Raw genomic sequence first — 22286 nt, forward strand, 5'->3', positions numbered from 1 at the left:
TGCTATTTGTTCCAAAAAGCAACCTGATCCTATTCTTCGCTTCTTTCAAAAAGGTCCAAATAACGGACCTCAATGTCGCTGCTGAAGTAGTGAAATGGTGAACATCCTTACACTCTCCCTCCCCCTCTCTCCATCTCTCTCTCTTTACCCCCTCTCTCCATCTCTCTTTTCCCCCTCTCCATCTCTCTTTACCCCCTCTCTCCATCTCTCTCTCTTTACCCCCTCTCTCCATCTCTCTCTCTTTACCCCCTCTCTCCATCTCTCTCGTTACCTCCCTCCCTCCTCTCTCTTTCTGTCTCTGCTTCCCCCCCTCCACTTACCAGATTGACTCTCAACCTCTTTATCTTTCCTTCCCCTCTTCTGCTTCCCCTAATGCCCGCGTAGACACACACACACACACACACGCACACACACTAAAAGATGAGGGAAAGACTTGAGAGTTAAGGAGGAGGAGATTCATTTCCTGAGTGTTGCCAGTCAGTCTGTCAGGATCCTCAGTAAAATGACCAAAACTGGAGTTTGAAGTAAAATACAATCCCCATTACAGTTAATGACAGACACAACGCACGCACACACTAACATTTAATGAGCAGTAACCTTGATGGTTCATTTCCTCATCTGTTGTCTTTGGTCCTTAACCTGAGGTCTAGAAGTCCATGACCATCGCAATTTGCATGCTACTGTATGTATGTTATAGATACATTTTCATATATACAGTGCCTTGCGAAAGTATTCGGCCCCCTTGAACTTTGCGACCTTTTGCCACATTTCAGGCTTCAAACATAAAGATATAAAACTGTATTTTTTGTGAAGAATCAACAACAAGTGGGACACAATCATGAAGTGGAACGACATTTATTGGATATTTCAAACCTTTTTAACAAAACAAAAACTGAAAAATTGGGCGTGCAAAATTATTCAGCCCTTTTACTTTCAGTGCAGCAAACTCTCTCCAGAAGTTCAGTGAGGATTTGATTACAGGCTCAAAATGGCTAGAAGCAAAGACTTTCTTCTGAAACTTGTCAGTCTATTCTTGTTCTGAGAAATGAAGGCTATTCCATGCGAGAAATTGCAAAGAAACTGAAGATCTCGTACAACGCTGTGTCATACTCCCTTCATAGAACAGCGCAAACTGACTCTAACCAGAATAGAAAGGGGAGTGGGAGGCCCCAGTGCACAACTATGCAAGAGGACAAGTACATTAGAGTGTCTAGTTTGAGAAACATACATCTCACAAGTCCTCAACTGGCAGCTTCATTCAATAGTACCCTCAAAACACCAGTCTCAAAGTCAACAATTAAGAGATGACTCCGGGATGCTGACCTTCTAGGCAGAACTGCAAAGAGAAAGCCATATCTCTGTCCAGTGTCTGTGTTCTTTTTCCCATCTTAATCTTTTCTTTTTATTGGCCAGTCTGAGATATGGCTTTTTCTTTTATCTCTAGAAGGCCATTTGAGAATGATGGAGGCCACTGTGTTCTTGGGGACCTTCAATGATGCAGACATTTTTTGGTACCCTTCCCCAGATCTGTGCCTCGATACAATCCTGTCTCAGAGCTCTACGGACAATTCCTTTGACCTCATGGCTTGGTTTTTGCTCTGACATGCACTGTCAACTGCGGGACCTTATATAGACAGGTGTGTGCCTTTCCAAATCATGTCCAGTCAATTGAATTTACCACAGGTGGACTCCAATCAAGTTGTAGAAACATCTCAAGGATGATTAATGGAAACAGGATGCACCTGAGCTCAATTTTGAGTCTCATAGCAAAGGTGCTGAATACTTATGTAAATAAGGTATTTATGCTTTTTATTTTGGAAAGATTTTTAAAAATATTTAAAAAAAACCTGTTTTCACTTTGTCGTTATGGGGTATTGTGTGTAGATTGATGAGGATTTTTTATTTATTTAATCATTTTTTAATAAGGCTGTAACGTAACAAAAAGTGGAAAAAGTCAAGGGGTCTGAATACTTTAAGAATGCACTGTATTTCTGTATTTTGAAAGTTAAATATCTTGAAAACTTGATTGCTGACATGCAACACATTTTGGCACTATATCAACAATTGACTAATGAAAGAAATACCAAAATATCGTCTTCCTTTACATTTCCTCGTGTTGAGAGCATTGGGCCAGTAACTGAAAGGTCACTGGTTCAAATCCCAGCACTGACTACATAGGTGAACAATCTTCCGATGTGCCTTTGAGCAAAGCACTTATCCATAATTGCTCCTGTAAGTCGCATTTTATAAGAGCATCTGCTAAATGACTCAAATGTTAAGACATTGAATGGCCGTTAAATCGGTCAGAGACGGTGTCAGGGGGGCGGCGACAGTGTCCTAGTCAAAATTACAAGCACTGTACGATGGATCGTAAGTATTTAAGGTCATGACCCTGTTAAGTATTCAGTACACCATAGCATCCGTCTCTCTTTTAGCCCAGAGGGTTAAGTCCCAAATTACACCCTATATGCCCTGGTCAAAAGTAGTGCAGTATATAGGGAATAGTGCGCCAGTTGGGATGCGCCCAGAGAGTTATATTTGTCATAATGATGATTGTGGCGCCATTAGAGAATACAGATACTGGGAAGTTCCTTCCAACCTGTTATTAGATTTCCTTAGAAATGGGAGAACGAGAGAGAGGGGGAGAAAAAGAAACAAGGGAGAGAAAGAGAAAGATAGCTGGTGGAGAGACAGAGAGAAAGAGATGAAGAGAGAGGAAGGAAATGGACTTCAGTAGATGATAAATAAAACTCATCCACACCTTAAATTAGATTACCTAGTAAGTGGTCTGAGAGGAAGGAGAGAGCTAGAGGGGGTGGAGAGGACAGACAGAAGACGGAGGAGAAGGGGATGGAGAACAGACAATGATAAGGGGAGAGAGAAACAACAAAAAAGAACAAAGGGCATGATGGAAAGGGCGGCAGGTAGCCGAGCGGTTAGAATGTTGGACCAGTAACTGAATGTTTGGTTTGAATACCCGAGCTGACAAGGTGAAAAATCTGTCGATGTGCAAGGCCGACCCTGTAAAACAACACATTTTACTGCACCTCTCCGGTGTATGTGACAAAACAAAATATATCTACTGTATAAATATATATCAATCTAGGGCTAATATATAGAGAGAAGAGGGTAAGTGTCGTAGATAAACAATATAACTGTAATATACAGAAGAGGGTGTGGTTGGAGAGAGGGGTGTGCAGAGAAACAGAGAGAGGGAGAACGAAAGGGAGTGCGAGAGAGAGAAAGAACAAGGAAATAGATTTAGAGGTTGGCTGAGAAGGAGAGGGGAGAGAGAATTGATAGTATGGCTGGAAAGAGAGCGAGGGAGCAGGAGGAGATTGTGTTCCTTTCAAGCGCTTGTCATCAGTATCAGATTACGCACCAACACTGAAAGGACAGGCCTCCTCCATCCATCTCTCTCTCTCCTGTCCTCACCGTTGTTCTCACTTCTCATAGTTGACCACACCGTGGCATATTGAAACCACTGCCCTCTTCACTACTCTAATTCAGTCCAACACCACACATCCTTCTAAACCACATTGAATAACCATAGAATGTTTATTGTGCTTCGTTAACAGCAAATGGTTGTTTATGTGTGTGTGTGTGTGTGTGTGTGTGTGTGTGTGTGTGTGTGTTTGTGTGTGTGTGTGTGTGTGTGCGTGTGCATGTGTGTATGAACATGTGTATATGACAGACAGCATTTAAACGAGTCTACACCAAAACACTCAAGACATGAAAAAGAGCATTTACTTATAATATTTAATTTAGTAATATTCTGGAAAACTACATTTCACAGTAGGCAAGGGGTTTTACCTGAGTTGTTCACAGCCTAAACCCGACAGGCAATGTCATGCACGTGTAGCTGGGAAATATAGTCAAAGGTCAGGTTATGGGATTTTTGCACTGGGCTAAAATAATTAAATACGGTATTTTGCTTCCTAAGATAAGAAGGATAATTTTACAATTCCTGGACAGAATATTTTTGAATACGTCGGTATTTATCTTCATACTTGCTTCACGTACTTTAAAATGTAATATAATTAGCGTGAGAGAAGAACAGAGGGCGGTAAAGAGTTCACAACCCCTCTCCACACTTTGCCTTCTTTTCCCTCTCCATGTCCTTCCCTCTCTTTCTCTCTCTCTCCTCTCAGAGTCAGAACTGGGTGGGGTCGAGGCCACCTCCTCCTCTTGTTCATCTGAACCCTGAGAGAGTGAGATGGAGAAAGAGAGAGGGGGAGAGAGAGAGAGAGAGAGGGAGAGAGAGAGAGAGAGAGAGAGAGAGAGAGAGTAAAAGAAGAGGCGTGAACATGAATAAACAAAACAATTGTCTGAAATGCCATACTTGTATCAAAATGTTTTACATGTGAAGTACAGTGTGTGTGTGCATGGGGCGTGTGCATGTGTGTCCTCCCTATGCGTTTGCCCGTGCCACTGTCTGGACTCTGAGGAGCTCTCTTCGCTGGAGATAAACTCCCTGCTCTTAAAGCTGTCGTTTCCTGTCTCCCTCTCTCTCTCTCCCCCTCCACCAGACTTCCCCTTCTTATTCTTCTCATCACTCTTCCCTTCCTTCTTTTTCCTCACTCTGAACACGTGAAAAAGAGGAAGAGATTATATTCAAGACAGGATAAATAAGCAAACGTTCAGACAAAATTACTTCAAATATGATGCACCTTTTGGTGTTATGATCAGCAAATCTCTTCCATGATAACCTATGACACAGACCCAGACTAAGCTTAGTCCTCAATTAAAAAGCATGCTCAATGGAGAATCTCAATTAGAAATTATTTCTAGTCTAGCAGTATGCTTAATCTGGGTCTGGGAAACCATCCCACGTTATATATACTGTAAATTATATACAAGTAGTGCATCAATTGTATCTAAACTCTTAGGAAAAGAAAATTCTGGATAGAACCAAAAAAGGTTGTAGTGCGTTCTTCATATTCATAGGTTGCACCTCCGTCACTCGGCGGTGACATAGTGGTGCACTAAAGTGGTGATATACCCAGTCACTCTGGACAGAGGCTAACTACTGTTTAGTCTAAATTAAACTACTGTGCCTGGAAATACAATGACATTGCTGAAGTAGTCAAATATTTAGTAGGAAACAACTTTGTCAGCATTATCATGTCGTCAAATGTACTTCACAGATTGCAATGTTGTCATTAGCTAGCAAAGTTTGTCAAAAATAGCTAGCAATGCTAACGTTAGCGAGCTAAAATCCGGTGGCCTCTCCTCAATCTTAGCTATCTAGCTAACGTTGTACTGTATCTAAAGTCAATCTGGTGACATCAAAATGATGACAAAAGGTTTTCCTACTAATTATTTGTCTCCTTTTGAATGTCATTGTATTTCCTTTTGAATGTCATTGTATCTCTTTTTCTCCTCATCAATCTACACACAATACACTATACTGACCAAGCAAAAACAGGTTTTTAGAAAATGTTGCAAATGTATAAAATATAAAAAACGGAAATATTACATTTATATAAGTATTCAGACCCTTTACTCAGTACAATGTTGAAGCACCTTTGGCAGCGATTACAGCCTCTAGTCGTCTTGGGTACGATGCTACAAGCTTGGCACACCTGTATTTGGGGAGTTTCTCCCATTCTCCTCTGCAGATCCTCTCAAGCTCGGTCCGGTTGGATGGGGAGTGCCGTTGCACAGCTATTTTCAGGTCTCTCCAGAGATGTTCAATCGGGTTCAAGGACTTTCAGAGACTTGTCCCGAAGCCACTCCTGCGTTGTCTTGGCTGTGTGCTTAGGGTCGTTATCCTGTTGGAAGGTGAACCTTTGCCCCAGTTTGAGGTCCTGAGCACTGGAGCAGGTTTTCATCAAGGATCTCTGTACTTTGCTCTGTTCATCTTTATCTCGATCCTGACTAGTCTCCCAGTCCCTGCCGCTGAAAAACATCCCCACAGCATGATGCTGCCACCACCATACTTCACCGTAGGGATGGTGCCAGGTTTCCTCCAGACATGACGCTTGGCATTCAGTCCAAAGAGTTCAATTTTGGTTTCGTCAGACCAGAGAATCTTGTTTCTCATGGTCTGAGAGTCCTTTGAGTGCCTTTGGGCAAACTACAAGCGCGCTGCCTTTTTGTTAGGCTGCAACGTATCAAAATGTGGAAAAAAGTGAAGGGGGTCTGAATACTTTCCGAATGCACTGTATGAAGCAAGCATAGAACCCTTTTTGGTTCTATCCAGAACCTTTTTTTGTAAGAGTGTAGTATGTAGGTGTTTAACGGGGACATGATACGGAACTTTTTGGAGGGGGCAGAGGATCCTCTTCCACTCTCTCTGTACTCCCTCATAGTCCTTCTTCGCCTCCTCCACTTTCCCATTCCACTCCTGAAAGACAGAGACAGACAGACAGACAGACAGACAGACGGACGGACGGACGGACAAACGGACGGACGGACGGACGGACAGACTGACAAGGGTAGAGGGAGAGAGAGAAAGGGAGAGACAAAGAGAGGGAGAGACAAAGAGAGGGAGAGACAAAGAGATGGAGAGACAAAGAGAGAGAGAGAGGAATCGGGCTGAGAAAAAGAAAGAGGTAGTCAAAAGGTCAGAAATGAACTACATTTTTTATGATGGAATACATTTTTTTATTGACAGGGAGAGCAAAAGAAAGACAAGAGGGAAGGATGAGAGGAGGACAATTGCAATAGTGGTATCTCTCTCTTTCCCTCCCTCTCTCTCCCACCCTCCCTCTCTCACACCTCTTTCTGCTCCACATCTCCCCAGCCCCCTTGGAGATCTCTGTGATGATATCCCAGGGTGCTCTGCTTTGATGCTATTGCGAATGGCGTTCAGCCACAAGAAATAGGCACACATCGGCCTCTTGGGGGCGCCACTGTCCTTCAGCTTCTTCTTTGGAGAGAGAGGGAAGGAGGGAGAGGGGAGAAAAGAGGGAGGGAGAGAGGAAGGGAAGAGGAAGAAAAACAGAAGTGAAGAGAGAGAACATGCAAATAGGAAGGACAGAGAAAGAGGGGAAAGAGGGGGAGAGATGTTGAGAGATAGAAAGGAAGGGAGGAAAGACAGGTTCATTTCAGTTGAGCTACTCAGTTTTACCTCTCCTCCCTCTTTCCCTCCATTCCTCCCTCCTTTACCTTGCGTGGTTTCCTCTCCTTCACCAGTTTGGCCTTCTTGGCTGGTCTTTTCTTCTTCTCTCTGTCACTGTCTCCCCCCTCTGCACTGCTGTCACTGGCTGACGCCTTACTGTCATACCTGAGAGAGGAGACAGAGAAAGAGAGAGAGTGTGAGAGAAAGAGAACGTGTGAGAGTGAAAGAAAGGAGGCAAGTGAGAGAGAGGGAGGCAGGATGAGAAGAGAGAGGGGGAAGTGAAAGAGATTGACTGATAAAAACTTTGGAAAAAAGCGGTAAATATAAGAGAGTGATGGATTGAAAACTAATACATACTCTTTCGTTATGTCATCATCCTCCTCTCCAGGGTTAAAATACTCATCTGAAGACAAGAGAAACAACTGTGATTGGCCCTGACTCCTGTCACTCACCACTCTCACCCTGACTGACATCGTTTCAATTATTTGAGTTCCATTTCGTTCAGTTTTTTTTCTGTGATCCCAATGTGCAGTTACTCTAGAGATAAATCAAAACAAGCCCAAACTGTGTGATGTAGGGAGGAGTTGTAGTTTCCAACAGGCCAATATTCTACACTGTTTAGTACAGAAAACATGGTAAATAACTACATGACCATAATACATTGCACACCTACTTGTCCGGTCGGGACAGACACTGAGAGAGAGAGAAGAGACAGAAGAATTCACTATCAGTTGCTTCGCAAGGTAATTTAAAAAATACATGATATAAGTGATTGATAGTTGGTAGTAAAAGTATGGTCATAAAAGTATGACTTATTAACAATGAAGAACTACTAAAATAATGATTTTGTCAGACAGCATAGGCAGCAGCTTTATAGAAATGAGATGACTGTAAATGAAATAATAAAATAATAAAATAAAACAAATGTAATATACACAACAACTGAAATATTTTATTAACGTTAAGTAATGTGAATAAATTATGGTTAATAAGTGATAAGCAGTAATGGGCAGACACTACCATCATGGGACTTTTATTCATTATTTTATTCTCTGTTGTTACTTAGTTTAGTAAGTTACTTAGTTCAATCCACATAATGCATAGTGCTTTTAATATTTACAAAAATGATCTAAACCGAAAACAGTGATTATTTTTTAATAATCAAATCGAAACTACATAAATAATCGCTCAGCAATATCTGTCACTCACTGTTCTCACCCTCTGATTGGCCCAGCCTCCTGTCACTCACTGCTTTCGCCTTCTGATTGGCCAAGCCTTCTGTCACTCACCGCTCTCTCCATCGGAGTCATCACTGTCATTGGCCTCCTCTCTGATCTTGCCCTCCTCTTTCATCCTCTCCAGGTAGGCATCGTGCTGGTCCTCCAACATGTCATCTTTACCCTTCATACCCTGACAGGACAAAAATACCCAGCAGTATCATAGTAAATACACAGTAGTATCATAGTAAATACATAGTAGTACTGTAGTAATACAAGGCAATATCATTCGTTGTAAAACGCAGACAACCCATATAAAGATGCTAACTAACTTTGGGAAATATACAAAGTGAACAAAATAGAAAATGTTGCCTCACTTACCAAGTTAGGTGTTACTTTGCTATATCATCAGTAATCACACACACAGATATAGACTCCTCCCACCCCCACAATTCCATAAGAGAAAGGCAATGCAATTAACACCCCCAATCCTGATCATAACATTCTCCCAAATCACACGCCATGCAGTTTAAAACCAAACCCCCACCTCTGTACAGGACCAACCTTTTTCTACCGGACCACAACACAGAGAGACAGAGAGGACAGGTCAGTGGACGAAGGGATGAAAGAGCATCTAATGAAAGAGTGAAATAGTGGAGTTAGCATGTGGGATGTTTACCTCTTTGAACCCTCTGTTCTGGATGCTGAGCTTCTCGGTGGTCACAAAGTCAAAAAGCTTCCCATACTCCTCTCTGACGGACAGGTAGAACGAGAGAGAATGGAGTGAAAGACGAGACGTGACAAAGGTGTGTGCATGTAGAAGTGTATGTGTGTGTGTGTGTGTGCGTTTCGTGTACGCGTGTGTATCCGTCACCTCTCGATGCTGCTGAAGGGTGAACTGGGTGCCCTGCTTGGTTTCGATCTCAATGTTGAGGGAGCGCGTGGTGGTGGTGGTGGTGCCTCTGGCGAAGTTAACATACCGACACCTGGATGGATGGATGAAGAAGGAGTAGAGGAAGTAGACGTTCACTTTGTCGTCCAACGTAGGCCTGCGAATGAAGGAGTGAAAGAACAGCAACAAAAAGGGGACACTTGAATGTCCCATAAGGACAAATGACAGGCATACAGTACCTCCTGGGAAGCGCAGGTGCACGGGGGGGCTTGTGTATGTAGACGAAACCCCTCTACAGAGGATAGAGCAGGCCTGACCACGCTTTGTAGGAACACGTTATACACTGGGACTGCAGGGGAGAGAGTTAGAGTTGTATTTCAGAGTGGAAGGAGAGTGTGACAGAGACAGAGCAACATGAACGCTGGCTGTGCGCAGCAGTTGGCCGTCCTATCGCCTCTTTACTCCTGGAGGTTTGTGTGTGTGTGTGTGTGTGTGTGTGTGTGTGTGTGTGTGTGTGTGTGTGTGTGTGTGTGTGTGTGTGTGTGTGTGTGTGTGTGTGTGTGTGTAAACATGTGTGCGTGTGAGTGTGTGTGTGTGTGTATGTAAACATGTGTGTGTGTGTGTGTGTGTGTGTGTGTGTGTGTGTGTGTGTGTGTGTGTGTGTGTGTGTGTGTGTGTGTGTGTGTGTGTGTGTAAACATGTGTGTGTGTGTGTGTGTAAACATGTGTGTGTGTGTGTGTGTGTGTAAACATGTGTGTGTGTGTGTGTGTAAACATGTGTGCGTGTGAGTGTGTGTGTGTGTAAACATGTGTGCGTGTGAGTGTGTGTGTGTGTAAACATGTGTGCGTGTGAGTGTGTGTGTGTGTAAACATGTGTGCGTGTGAGTGTGTGTGTGTGTAAACATGTGTGCGTGTGAGTGTGTGTGTGTGTAAACATGTGTGCGTGTGTGTGTGTAAACATGTGTGCGTGTGAGTGTGTGTGTGTGTAAACATGTGTGCGTGTGAGTGTGTGTGTGTGTAAACATGTGTGCGTGTGAGTGTGTGTGTGTGTAAACATGTGTGCGTGTGAGTGTGTGTGTGTGTAAACATGTGTGCGTGTGAGTGTGTGTGTGTGTAAACATGTGTGCGTGTGTGTGTGTGTGTGTGTAAACATGTGTGAGTGTGTGTGTGTGTGTGTAAACATGTGTGCGTGAGAGTGTTTACCCCAGGAAGTTTCCTGGCACGGTGATCTTCCTGTTGACCAGAGCCTTCATCACCCTACTGACCATCTCATAGAGGGAACCTGACATGTTCTTACTAAGCTTCCCCCCATAACGCTTCTCCCTAGAGAGAAGAGAGAGGAGAGAGAGAGAGGAGAGCGCGAGAGAGAGGGGAGAGAGAGAGAGAGAGGAGAGACAGAGCGAGAGAGAGGAGCTCGAGTAGAGAGAGAGGGGAGAGTGAGAGAGGAGAGCGCGAGAGAGAGGGGAGAGAGAGAGAGAGAGAGAGAGACAGAGCGAGAGAGAGGAGCTCGAGTAGAGAGAGAGGGGAGAGTGAGAGAGAGGGGAGAGAAAGAGAGGTGAGAGAGAGGAGAGAGAGGGGAGAGAGAGTGAGAGAGAGAGAGAGAGAGAGGGGAGAGAGAGGGGAGAGAGAGCAAGGAGAGAGAGGGGCGAGAGAGCGAGAGAGAGTGGAGAGAGGGGAGAGAGAGGAGAGAGAGAGGGAGAGAGAGAGGGGAGAGAGAGAGAGAGAGAGAGAGAGAGGGGAGAGAAAGAGAGGAGAGAGAGGGGAGAGAAAGAGAGGAGAGAGAGGGGAAAGAGGGGAGAGAAAGAGAGGAGAGAGAGAGGGAGAGAGGAGAGAGAGAGGGGGAGAGAAAGAGAGGAGAGAGAGAGAGGAGAGGAGGGAGAGAAAGAGAGGAGAGAGAGAGGAGAGAGAGGGGAGAGAGAGCGAGAGAGAGAGGGAGAGAGCGAGAGAGAGAGGAGAGAGAGAGCGAGGACAGAGAGAGCGAGGAGAGAGAGAGAGAGAGCGAGGACAGAGAGAGAGCGAGGACAGAGAGAGGGGAGAGAGAGCGAGGACAGAGAGAGAGCGAGAGTGGAGAGAGAGAGCGAGGACAGAGAGAGAGCAAGAGAGAGCGAGGACAGAGAGAGGGGAGAGAGAGCGAGGACAGAGAGAGAGGGGAAGACAAACAGAAATAAATTATACAAAAAGCATGAAATATAAACCTCAGTATCTAATCTGATCGATTTCTTCTAACATTTACCATTCCTTCTCCAAACACTTAGAAATCAAATCCAATTTATTTTTCACATGCGCCGAATACAACAGGTGTCGACTTTACCGTGAAATGATTACTGACAAGCCCTTAACCAGAAAATAGAGTTAAGAAAATATTTACTAAATAAACTAAAGTAGACAAAACAAAAGTTACACCATAAAATAACAATAATGAGGCTATGTACAGGGGGTACCAGTATAATATCTCTCTCTCTCTTCCTCTCGCATACCCGTATATTTCTATTGCCTCCCCTCACAGTCTCTCTCTCTCTCATTCGCTCTCTCTCACACTCTGTCATGTTGAGGGAAAGGCTGAGGTCCTCCTCCTTGGAGAAGAGCAGGATGAGAAAGTGGTAACGTGTCTGCCCCTGTTTAATGGGTGGATCTAGACTGAATCTACAGAGAGAGAGAGGGGTACGTGGGTGGGTGGGAGGGAGGGAGGGAGGGAGGGAGGGAGGGAGGGAGGGAGGGAGGGAGGGAGGGTGGGAGGGAGGGAGGGAGGGAGGGAGGGAGGGAGAAGGTGAGAGGGAGACACAGACAGACATTTTTTTAAATTGTATACAATCTTGAGGTCTTACGTATGATGACTATTGAAACACGCACCAGAAGTACATCTGCCTCTGGTCCTTGTGTGGTAGCAGGAAGAGACGTAGCACAGTGGTGTAGGGGATCTTATAGTCAAATGTCTTACCATGGAGGAAGCTAGGGTAGATATCATGCGAGAGAGCGAGAGAGATACAAAGTCAATGGTAGGCTTCGAGGGGACTCCTATGGTAGGTACACCTGTAGCTTATCTCTTGGCAGTAATAATGTGGACTACTTATCACTGACCTCAACCCAGAATCTCTCAGAGCGTTCACAGTCAGCCCACTGACACCCTTATCAGATCACAGCAAAATCACAGTCTACTTGAACAGAACAGTACTCAATCATGAGGCATGAATAAGAACTGAATAATATTAAGACATGCTATGGATGGAAGGCATGTAGTGTGGAAACCTACAGAAAAACAATTAGGCAACAACAAATCCAATCCCTTTTAGACAACTTCCTGGACAAAACTTTCCACTGTAATTGTAAACTTGGCACAAGAAAATCTAAACAGTATATTTGACCTCTCAATTTCAAAGAGAAAACCAAATAAAATGAACAGCAATGACAAATGGTTTAATGAATAATGCAAAAACCTATTAAAGAAATTGAGAAACCTATCCAACCAAAAACATAGAGACCAGAAAGCCTAAATCTACGCCTTCACAATGGTGAATCACTAAAACAATACAAAAATACACTACGGAAAAAGAAGCAATAGCATGTCAGAAATCAGCTCAATGTAATTGAAGGATCCATAGACTGAAAATTGGAAAACTCTAAACAAACAACAACATGAAGAGTTATCTATCCAAAATGGAGATGTATGGGTAAACCACTTTTGGCCCTATAGCAAAGAACAAATAGCAAAAACACATACATGATCAAATACAAATCTTAGAATCAACTATTAAAGACTCCCAGAACCTACTGGATTCTCCAATTACATTGAATGAACTCCAGGACAAAATACATACCCTCCAACCCAAAAAGGCCTGTGATGTTGATGGTATCCTCAATGAAATGATAAAATATACAGACAACAAATTCAAATTGGCTATACTAAAACTCTTTAACATCATTCTTAGCTCTGGCATCTTCCCCAATATTTGGAACCAAGGACTGATCACCCCAATCCACAAATGTGGAGACAAATTACGGTGGGATATGCATCAACAGCAACCTTGGGAAAATCCTCTGCATTATCATTAACAGCGGAATTGTACATTTCCTCAATGAAAACAATACACAGCAAATGTCAAATTGGCTTTTTACCAAATTACTGTACGAAAGACCATGCACACCCTAACTGACACACAAACAAACTAAAACTAAGGAAAAGTCTTCTCATGCTTTGCTGATTTCAAAAAAGCCTTTGACTTAATTTGGAATGAGGGTCCATTCAAATTGATGGAAAGTGGCGTTGGGGGAAAAACATACAACATCAAGTGTGCGGTTAAAATTGTCAAATAACACACACATTTCTTTCCACGGGGCCATGGGTTGAGACAGGGATGCACCTTAAGCCCCACCCTCTTCAACATATATACCAACGAATTGGCGACGGCACAAGAACAGTCTGCAGCACCCGGCCTAACCCTACTAGAATCTGAAGTCAAATGTCTACTGTTTGCTGATGCTCTGGTGCTTCTGTCACCAACCAAGGAGGGCCTACAGCAGCACCTAGATCTTCTGCACAGATTCTGCCAGACCTGGGCCCTGACAGTAAATCTCAGTAAAACAAAAGTAATGGTGTTCCAAAAAAGGTCTAGTTGCCAGGACCACATATACAAATTCCATCTAGATACTGTTGCCCTAGATACTGTTGCCCTAGATACCGTTGCCCTAGATACCGTTGCCCTAGATACCGTTGCACACAAAAACTACACATACCTCGGCCCAAACATCAGCGCCACAGGTAACTTCCACGAAGATGTGAACGAGCTGAGAGACAACGCAAGAAGGGCCTTCTATGCCATCAAAAGGAACATATAATTTGACATAACAATTAGGATCTGCTAAAAAAAATCAGTTATAGAAGCCATTGTCCTTTATGGTTGTGAGGTCTGGGGTCTGCTCACCAACCAAGAATTCACAAAATGGGACAAACACCATATTGAGACTGCGCGTATAATTGTGCAAAAATATCCTCTGTGTACAACGTAAAACACCAAATAATACATGCATAGTAGAATTAGGCCGATACCCGCTAATTATCAAAATCAAGAAAAGAACCCAGTGGCAGAATACCTGACCACTGTGACTGACCCAAAAATAAGGAAAGCTTTAACAATGTACAGACTCAGTGAGCATAGCCTTGTTATTGAGAAAGGCCGCCGTAGGCAGACCTGGCTCTCAAGAGAAGACAGGCTACAGTGGGGCAAAAAGGTATTTAGTCAGCTACCAATTGTGCAGGTTCTCCCACTTAAAAAGATGAGAGAGGCCTGTAATTTTCATCGTAGGTACACTTCAACTATAACAGACAAAATGAGAAAAAAAACTAAAAAATCACATTGTAGGATTTTTAATTAATTTATTTGCAAATTATGGTGGAAAATAAGTATTTGGTCACCTACAAACAAGCAAGATTTCTGGCTCTCACAGACCTGTAACTTCTTCTTTAAGAGGCTCCTCTGTCCTCCACTCGTTACCTGTATTAATGGCACCTGTTTGAACTTGTTATCAATATAAAAGACACCTGTCCACAACCTCAAACAGTCACTCCAAACTCCACTATGGCCAAAACCAAAGAGCTGTCAAAGGACACCAGAAACAAAATTGTAGACCTGCACCAGGCTGGGAAGACTGAATCTGCAATAGGTAAGCAGCTTGGTTTGAAGAAATCAACTGTGGGAGCAATTATTAGGAAATGGAAGATATACAAGACCACTGATAATCTCCCTCGATCTGGGGCTCCACGCAAGATCTCACCCCATGGGGTCAAAATGATCACAAGAATGGTGAGCAAAAATCCCAGAACCACACGGGGGGACCTAGTGAATGACCTGCAGAGAGCTGGGACCAAAGTAACAAAGCCTACCATCAGTAACACACTACGCCGCCAGGGACTCAAATCCTGCAGTGCCAGACGTGTCCCCCTGCTTAAGCCAGTACATGTCCAGGTACGTCTGAAGTTTGCTAGAGAGCAGTTGGATGATCTAGAAGAAGATTGGGAGAATGTCATATGGTCAGATGAAACCAAAATATAACTTTTGGTAAAATCTCAACTCGTCGTGTTTGGAGGACAAAGAATGCTGAGTTGCATCCAAAGAACACCATACCTACTGTGAAGCATGGGGTTGGAAACATCATGCTTTTGGGCTGTTTTTCTGCAAAGGGACCAGGACGACTGATCCGTGTAAAGGAAAGAATGAATGGGGCCATGTATCGTGAGATTTTGAGTGAAAACCTCCTTCCATCCGTAAGGGCATTGAAGATGAAACGTGGCTGGGTCTTTCAGCATGACAATGATTCCAAACACACCGCCCGGAGGTAAGAAGCATTTCAAAGTCCTGGAGTGGCCTAGCCAGTCTCCAGATCTCAACCTCATAGAAAATCTTTGGAGGGAGTTGAAAGTCCGTGTTGCCCAGCAACAGCCCCAAAACATCACTGCTCTAGAGGAAATCTGCATGGAGGAATGGGCCAAAATACCAGCAACAGTGTGTGAAAACCTTGTGAAGACTTACAGAAAACGTTTGACCTCTGTCATTGCCAACAAAGGGTATATAACAAAGTATTGAGATAAACTTTTGTTATTGACCAAATACTTATTTTCCACCATGATTTGCAAATAAATTCATTAAAAATCCTACAATGTGATTTTCTGGATTTTTTTTCTCATTTTGTCTGTCATAGTTGAAGTGTACCTATGATGAAAATTACAGGCCTCTCTCATCTTTTTAAGTGGGAGAACTTGCACAATTGGTGGCTGACTAAATACTTTTTTGCCCCACTGTATGTGTACACTGCCCACAAAATGAGGTGGAAACTGAACTGCACTTCCTAACCTCCTACCAAATGTATGCCCATATTAGAGACACATATTTATCTAAGATTACACAGAGCCATAAAGAATTTGAAAACAAACACAATTTTGATAAACTCCCATATCTACTGGGTGAAATACCACAGTGTGCCATCACAGCAGCAAGATGTGTGACCTGTTGCCACAAGAAAAGGGCAACCAGTGAGGAACAAACACCACTGTAAATACAACGCATATTTATGTTTATTTATTTCCCTTTTGTACTTAAACTATTTACACATTGTTACAACACTGTATATAGACATAATATGACATTTGAAATGTCTTTATTCTTTTGGAACTTCTGTGAGTGTAATGTTTACTGTTCATTTGTATTGGTTTATTTCACTTTAGTTTATTATCTATTTCACTTGTTTTGGCATCGTTAACATATGTTTCCCATGCCAATAAAGCCCTTGCATTTAATTTAATTGAGAGAGGGGAGACGGCAGGGGGGTCACAAAGTAAAGGAGTACATCTTCCTACTTTTGCCACAGGTGAAGGTGTCGTTTGGCATGAATAAGGTTTGTGTGTGCCTACCTGCCCCTGCATATGTATGCATGAAGGTGTGTGTGTGTGTGTGTGTGTGTATATATCTGTGTAAAGGTATGTGTGTGTATATGTGTGTAAAGGTGTGCGTATGTACCTGCCCCTGGGCGTGAGACACTGCAGCTCTTTGAAGATACACACAGCATCTCTAGTAGCCTGGATCACATCTGCCTTGGACAGCACACTGTCTCTAAACACCTAAGAGGAGGACAAAACATGTTACATTCCATGCAATATCTACATTTATTTATTTGAGGCATTTGGCCCGATACTTTTGTTCAAATCCCCTGTAGATACTCATTTATTTCAGTTTTAACATGTTGGACTTTTATCCCAATTAGGTTGAACTTGACGGTTGGTGGCAGTTCAGTTGCACTGCCAGTCCAAGCCATTTGTCACGCCCTGGCCTTAGTTATCTTTGTTTTATTTATTATTTTGTTTAGGTCAGGGTGTGACATGGGGGATTTATGTGTTTTGTCTGGTCTAGGGGTTTTGTATGTTTATGGTGTGTGTTCTAGTCTAGGTGTTATGTAAGTCTATGGTTGTCTAGATTGGTTCTCAATTAGAGGCAGGTGTTTATCGTTGTCTCTGATTGGGAACCATATTTAGGCAGCCATGTTCCTTGGGTATTTTGTGGGTGGTTGTCTTCTGTCATTGCACCAGATAGGACTGGTTTGATTTTCTCATTTATTGTTTGTATTTTGTAGACTTCTTGTGTATGATCTTGATTAAACATGTTGAACACTAACCACGCTGCATTTCGGTCCTCTCCTTCAACGGAAGAAAACGTTACACTGTTTGAGTGTCTCATTATTCAGACAGATGTCTAGTCACTGAGTCCTGACACTGAAGTTTGTTGTGGAGAAGGGTTTGCTCTGCAGGACTGAAAAGGTAAAAACATCCATAATACAAGCTGACTTAGGTCATCAGTTGGACAGTGTTTCCTCCGACACTTTGTTGCGGCTGGTTTCCGGGTTAAGTGAGCAGTGTGTCAAGAAGTAGTGCGGCTTGGCAGGACGCATGGCTCTCGACCTTCGCCTCTCCCGAGTTTGTTGGAGTTGCAGCGATGAGACAAGATCTTATCTACCAACTAGATATCACGGAATTGGTGAGAAAAAAAAAATAAACATCCATAATATTGGAGGCTATGAGAGACTATGCATTATCCTGATGACTTACTGTAAATATCAGTTGCTTTGTTCTGTTGTGTTTTACATTTTAATAAGTGATCTTGTCTGTATGTACTTTGACTGCTGCAAAATGAATTGCCTCTTGAGGACGTTAGTTTTCTGACTATGGGAGTCTATACCAGACTTTGAATACTGCCATCCATTTGTTCTGACCTCTGCTGCTAAAAAAAAATAATACATTACAACTTAAAGAATATTTCAGTGAGTGGGTTTTTCCTTCAAGTCTATACCAGACACATGCTCACACAGCCCCCCCCCCTCCACGGGTTTTGGCGGTGCCCCAGTTCCAACCCCCCCTTCACACATAATCCCTTCTCTGACAGCTCCACTTTGTAGTTGGCTTTGAAGTACTCATATCTTCTCAAAGTCCTGGAGGGAGAGAGACGGGTTATTTTCCATGCTGATTTTTCTGTTTCAAATGATTCTATACTCTGATCTCGTTCCTACTCCAAACTGACTCTTAACACTTCATTCCCATTCTTTCCTCCCTGTTCTCATGTTTTTCTCTCTTCCATCATCCATACTGCCCTCCCCTTCATCCTTCCTTCCCTCCCCCTCCCTCTCTCCTCCTACCCTCTATTTCTCTCCTCCTACCCTCCTTTTTTCCTCCTACACACTACTCCCCCCATCCCTCTGGTCACTGTCTCTGAAGCTGTCATATTTGTAGATGTGCCTGGTGCTGGTGGTCAACTTGATGCCCTGTCCCAGACACACACGTCTCCACTGGGCCTGAGACAGTTCCACAGATGGGATGCTGTCCACCTTCCCTGTCTTAGTGCTCTTATACACCACACTCTGTCTACCGAACCGCAGACTGCCGTCATTCTGAGGAAAAACAGTAAACTGTGTTGACGTACAGTTGAAGTCGGAAGTTTACCTACATACACCTTAGCTAAATACATTTAAACTCAATTTTTTACAATTCCTGACATTTAATCTTAAATATAAGTAAACATTCCCTGTCTTAGGTCAGTTAGGATCACCACTTTAATGTGAAATGTCAGAATAATAGTAAAGTTATTTATTTAAGCTTTTATATCTTTCATCACATTCCCAGTGGGTCAGAAGTTCACATACACTTAATTAGTATTTTGTAGCATTGCCTTTAAATTGTTTAACTTGGGTCAAACATTTTGGGTAGCCTTCCACAAGCTTCCCACAATAATTTGGGTAAATTTTGGCCCATTCCTCCTAACAGAGCTGGTGTAACTGAGTCAGGGTTGTATGCCTCCTTGCTCGCACACACATTTTCAGTTCTGGCCACAAATTTTCTATAAGCTTGAGGTCAGTGCTTTGTGATGGCCAGTCCAATACCTTGACTTTGTTGTCCTCAAGCCATTTTGCCACAACTTTGGTAGCATGCTTGGGGATCATTGTCTATTTGGAAGACCCATTTGGGACCAAGCTTTAACTTCCTGACTGTCTTAATGTTGCTTCAATATAGCCACACAATTTTCCATCCTCATGGTGCCATCTATTTTGTGAAGTGCTTCTTCCTTCCTGAGTGGCCCTTCAGGTTATGTCAATATAGGACTCGTTGTACTGTGGATATAGATAATTTTGTAACTCTTTCCTCCAGCATCTTCACAAGGTCCTTTGCTGTTCTGGGATTGATTTGCACTTTTCGCACCAAAGTACGTTCATCTCAAGGAGACAGAACGCATCTCCTTCCTGAGCAGTACGAAGGCTCCGTGGTCCCATGGTGTTTATACTTGCATACTATTGTTTGTACAGATGAACATGGTACTTTAAGGCATTTGGAAATTGCTCCCAAGGATGGACTAGACTTGTGGAGGTCCACAATTTTCTTTCTGAGGTCTTGGCTGATTTATTTGGATTTTTTTCCCATGATGTCAAGCAAAGAGGCACTGAGTTTGAAGGTAGGTCTTGAAATACATCCACACCTACACCTCAAATTGACTCAAATGATGTCAATTAGTGTCAATGCACGGGGCACGCTTCTTCACTAAATTGTACGCACTCCTGAGATCCAATCTGGTGCGTCTTCGTAAGGGTGAGTGGAAACGGCATTTTGCATCACCTCAGGTCATTATGAGTACCTTATGCCATATGGGTTGATGAATGCTCCATCAGTCTTCCAATCATTTGTAGATGAGGTCTTCAGGGACCTGCACGGGCAGGGTGTAGTGGTGTTTTTTTTTTTTTTTTTTAAGGTTTGCCAATTACTACCTGAGGTTTATCCAGGGTTTTGGTCAGGTGGCTGCTCCCATTACCTCACTGCAAAAGGGGGGCCCAGTGCGCTTGCAGTGGTCGGCTGAGGCGAACAGGGCTTTTAAGCACCTGAAGACTCTGTTTACCTCGGTTCCTGTGTTGGCTCACCCGGATCCCTCTTTGCCGTTCATAGTGGAGGTGGACGCATCCAAAGCTGGGATCTAAGCAGTCATCTCTCAGCGTTCGGGTACGCCACCGAAACGCGAGGAGGAGGCCCTGTTTACACACATTTTCCGGCACTATGGGGTGCCTGTGGAGAGTTAACCAGGATGTGAGTAGGTTTCTGCGGTCTTATTGCCAGGACCGGCCGGAGGAGTGGGCGAAGTTCGTGCCCTGGGCAGAGATGGCTCAGAACTCGCTACGTCACTCCTCCACTAACCTTTCTCCCTTTCAATGTGTATTCGGGTATCAGCCGGTTCTGGCTCCTTGGCATCAGAGTCAGACCGAGGCTCCTGCGGTGGACACTTGGTTTCGGCGCGCTGAGGAAACCTGGGAAGCAGCCCACGTCCTCCTTCAGCACGCCATAATGCGCCAGAAGGTTGGCGCAGACCGTCACCGCAGTGAGGCCCCCGGTGTTCGCACCAGGGGACAGGGTCTGGCTCTCGACCCAAAACAAGACATAACCAATGAGAAATGGATCAATGATGGCTAGAAGACCGGTGACGCCGACCACCACCCGAACAAGGAGAGGCATCGACAGTATTGGTTATACTGTCGATGCCTCTCCTTGTTCGGGTGGTGCTTGGCGGTCGACGTCACCGGTCTTCTAGCCATCATTGATCCATTTCTCATTTTCCATTGGTTATGTCTTGTCTTCCTACACAGCTGGTTTCAATCCCATTCATTACCTGTTGTGTATTTAACCCTCTTTCCCCTCATGTCTTTGTCAGAGATTGTTTTGTGTCAGTGTTTGTTTGTTTAGGTACGTGACGGGTCCTTGTACCCATGTTTATTATGTATGTATATTTAGTGTTTGGAGCATGTTTAGTGGACATATATTAAAAGGACTCGATTACACTAGTTTTACTCTCCTGTGCCTGGCTTCCCTGCCACCCATACACACGACTCTGACAATTAGCCTATCAAAAGCTTCTAAAGCCATGGCGGCATTTTCTGGAATTTTCCAAGCTGTTTAAAGGAACAGTCAACTTAGTGTATGTAAACTTCTGACCCACTGGAATTGTGATACAGGTAATTACAAGTTAGATAATCTGTCTGTAAACAATTGTTGTAAAAATGACTTGTCATGCACAAAGTAGATGTCCTAACCGATTTGCCGAAACTATAGTTTGCTAACAACAAATATGTGGAGTGGTTGAAATTATTTTTAATGACTCCAACATAAGTGCATGTAATGTCTGACTTCAACTGTACATATACTGTATAGAAACACCTGAAGTAAACACACACATTTAGAAAAGTTGATAGTTTTTAACTGACTTGTTACTGCATTGTCATCTGTTGCTGTGCAGAAACACACACAGACAGTCTCTCCTCGAGTCCTCTCTTTCTCTCACTCGCACGCACAAACACGCATGCAAACACACACACTCACCCATTTGACCTCCTGGTAAATGTCACTGACCTCCAGTGGGTCGCCCATGGCAGCTATTCCTCTGGTCCTCAGGAGCCACTGTGCCTCTAATACCACACAGAGAGAGGACAACCGTCTCTCATTATACTGGTCCTCTAGCTCAATTGGTAAAGCATGGGGCTTGCAATGCCAGGGTGGTGGGTACGATTACCAGGATCACTCGTCAATAGTGTATGCACAACTGTAATTCGCTTTGAATAAATGTGTTTCTGTACTGTATAAACTAACTACAAACTCAGAGCTATATCACTCTCTAACTCTTATATACATTTGTAAGAAATATAGTTTCAATGATTTACAATTTATGTTCAGGAAGTGGACTTAGTCTTGAATGAAATACATCGAAATGATTTATATGGAAGCCTGCATGAACTGCATGCCCCAACAATTTAGCATAGCAGGCCTTGCAGTGGTAATAACAACCAACCCAACATGCTTGTTATGTGTAGCGGTCAGCTGTCAAGCAAATTGGGACTGAGACATGGAAATAACCCTTATGACATGTAAAAACTATTATGCATTATAGTACAGCTTGCTATAATATGCCCATTACTATGTTATTGTCTACCGACTATCGTTGATCTGTGGAATAACGTCTTGTTTACATTACTAACCGTTGTGTGGTAGCTGTCAACTTGTAATGTGAGTGGGGAGAATGTCAAGTCTTTACGTCGTGTGCGTCGAA

General features: G+C 43.4%; 1 protein-coding gene and 1 pseudogene across 3 annotated transcripts; both read right to left on the reverse strand.

Moving 5' to 3' along the window:
• Positions 1-3822: 3822 nt before the first annotated feature.
• Positions 3823-9388, reverse strand: LOC135508573 (FACT complex subunit SSRP1-like; annotated as a pseudogene).
• Positions 9277-22264, reverse strand: LOC135507759 (FACT complex subunit SSRP1-like). Of its 3 annotated transcripts, none has more exons than XM_064927386.1 (7): positions 22216-22264; positions 21563-21648; positions 16683-16783; positions 11711-11817; positions 10378-10497; positions 9415-9524; positions 9277-9332 (listed from the first exon to the last, which is right to left on the reverse strand). In XM_064927386.1, exons 2-5 carry the CDS (start codon positions 21608-21610, stop codon positions 10427-10429), a joined length of 327 nt encoding a protein of 108 aa, XP_064783458.1. In that variant the 5' UTR covers positions 21611-21648; positions 22216-22264; the 3' UTR covers positions 9277-9332; positions 9415-9524; positions 10378-10426. The 3 variants fall into 3 exon arrangements, with proteins under 3 accessions (XP_064783458.1, XP_064783457.1, XP_064783459.1); XM_064927385.1 differs by having other exon boundaries at positions 11652-11817; XM_064927387.1 differs by lacking the exon at positions 11711-11817.
• Positions 22265-22286: the final 22 nt, after the last annotated feature.

This window comes from Oncorhynchus masou, chromosome 21, assembly GCF_036934945.1.
Source record: "Oncorhynchus masou masou isolate Uvic2021 chromosome 21, UVic_Omas_1.1, whole genome shotgun sequence".
Classification (NCBI taxonomy): Eukaryota; Metazoa; Chordata; class Actinopteri; order Salmoniformes; family Salmonidae; genus Oncorhynchus; species Oncorhynchus masou.

What these genes read in the sequence shown, in the direction of transcription:
- LOC135507759 (XM_064927385.1), bottom strand. Translation starts at nt 21,610, where the DNA reads ATGGGCGACCCACTGGAGGTCAGTGACATTTACCAGGAGGTCAAATGG. An exon ending in TGTCTCACGCCCAGGGGCAG is followed by an intron (nt 11,818 to 16,682) that starts GTACATACGCAC and finishes CTCTCTCTGTAG; the next exon opens with ATTCAGTCTAGATCCACCCA. An exon ending in GAGGCAATAGAAATATACGG is followed by an intron (nt 10,498 to 11,651) that starts GTATGCGAGAGG and finishes TCTTCTCTCTAG; the next exon opens with GGAGAAGCGTTATGGGGGGA.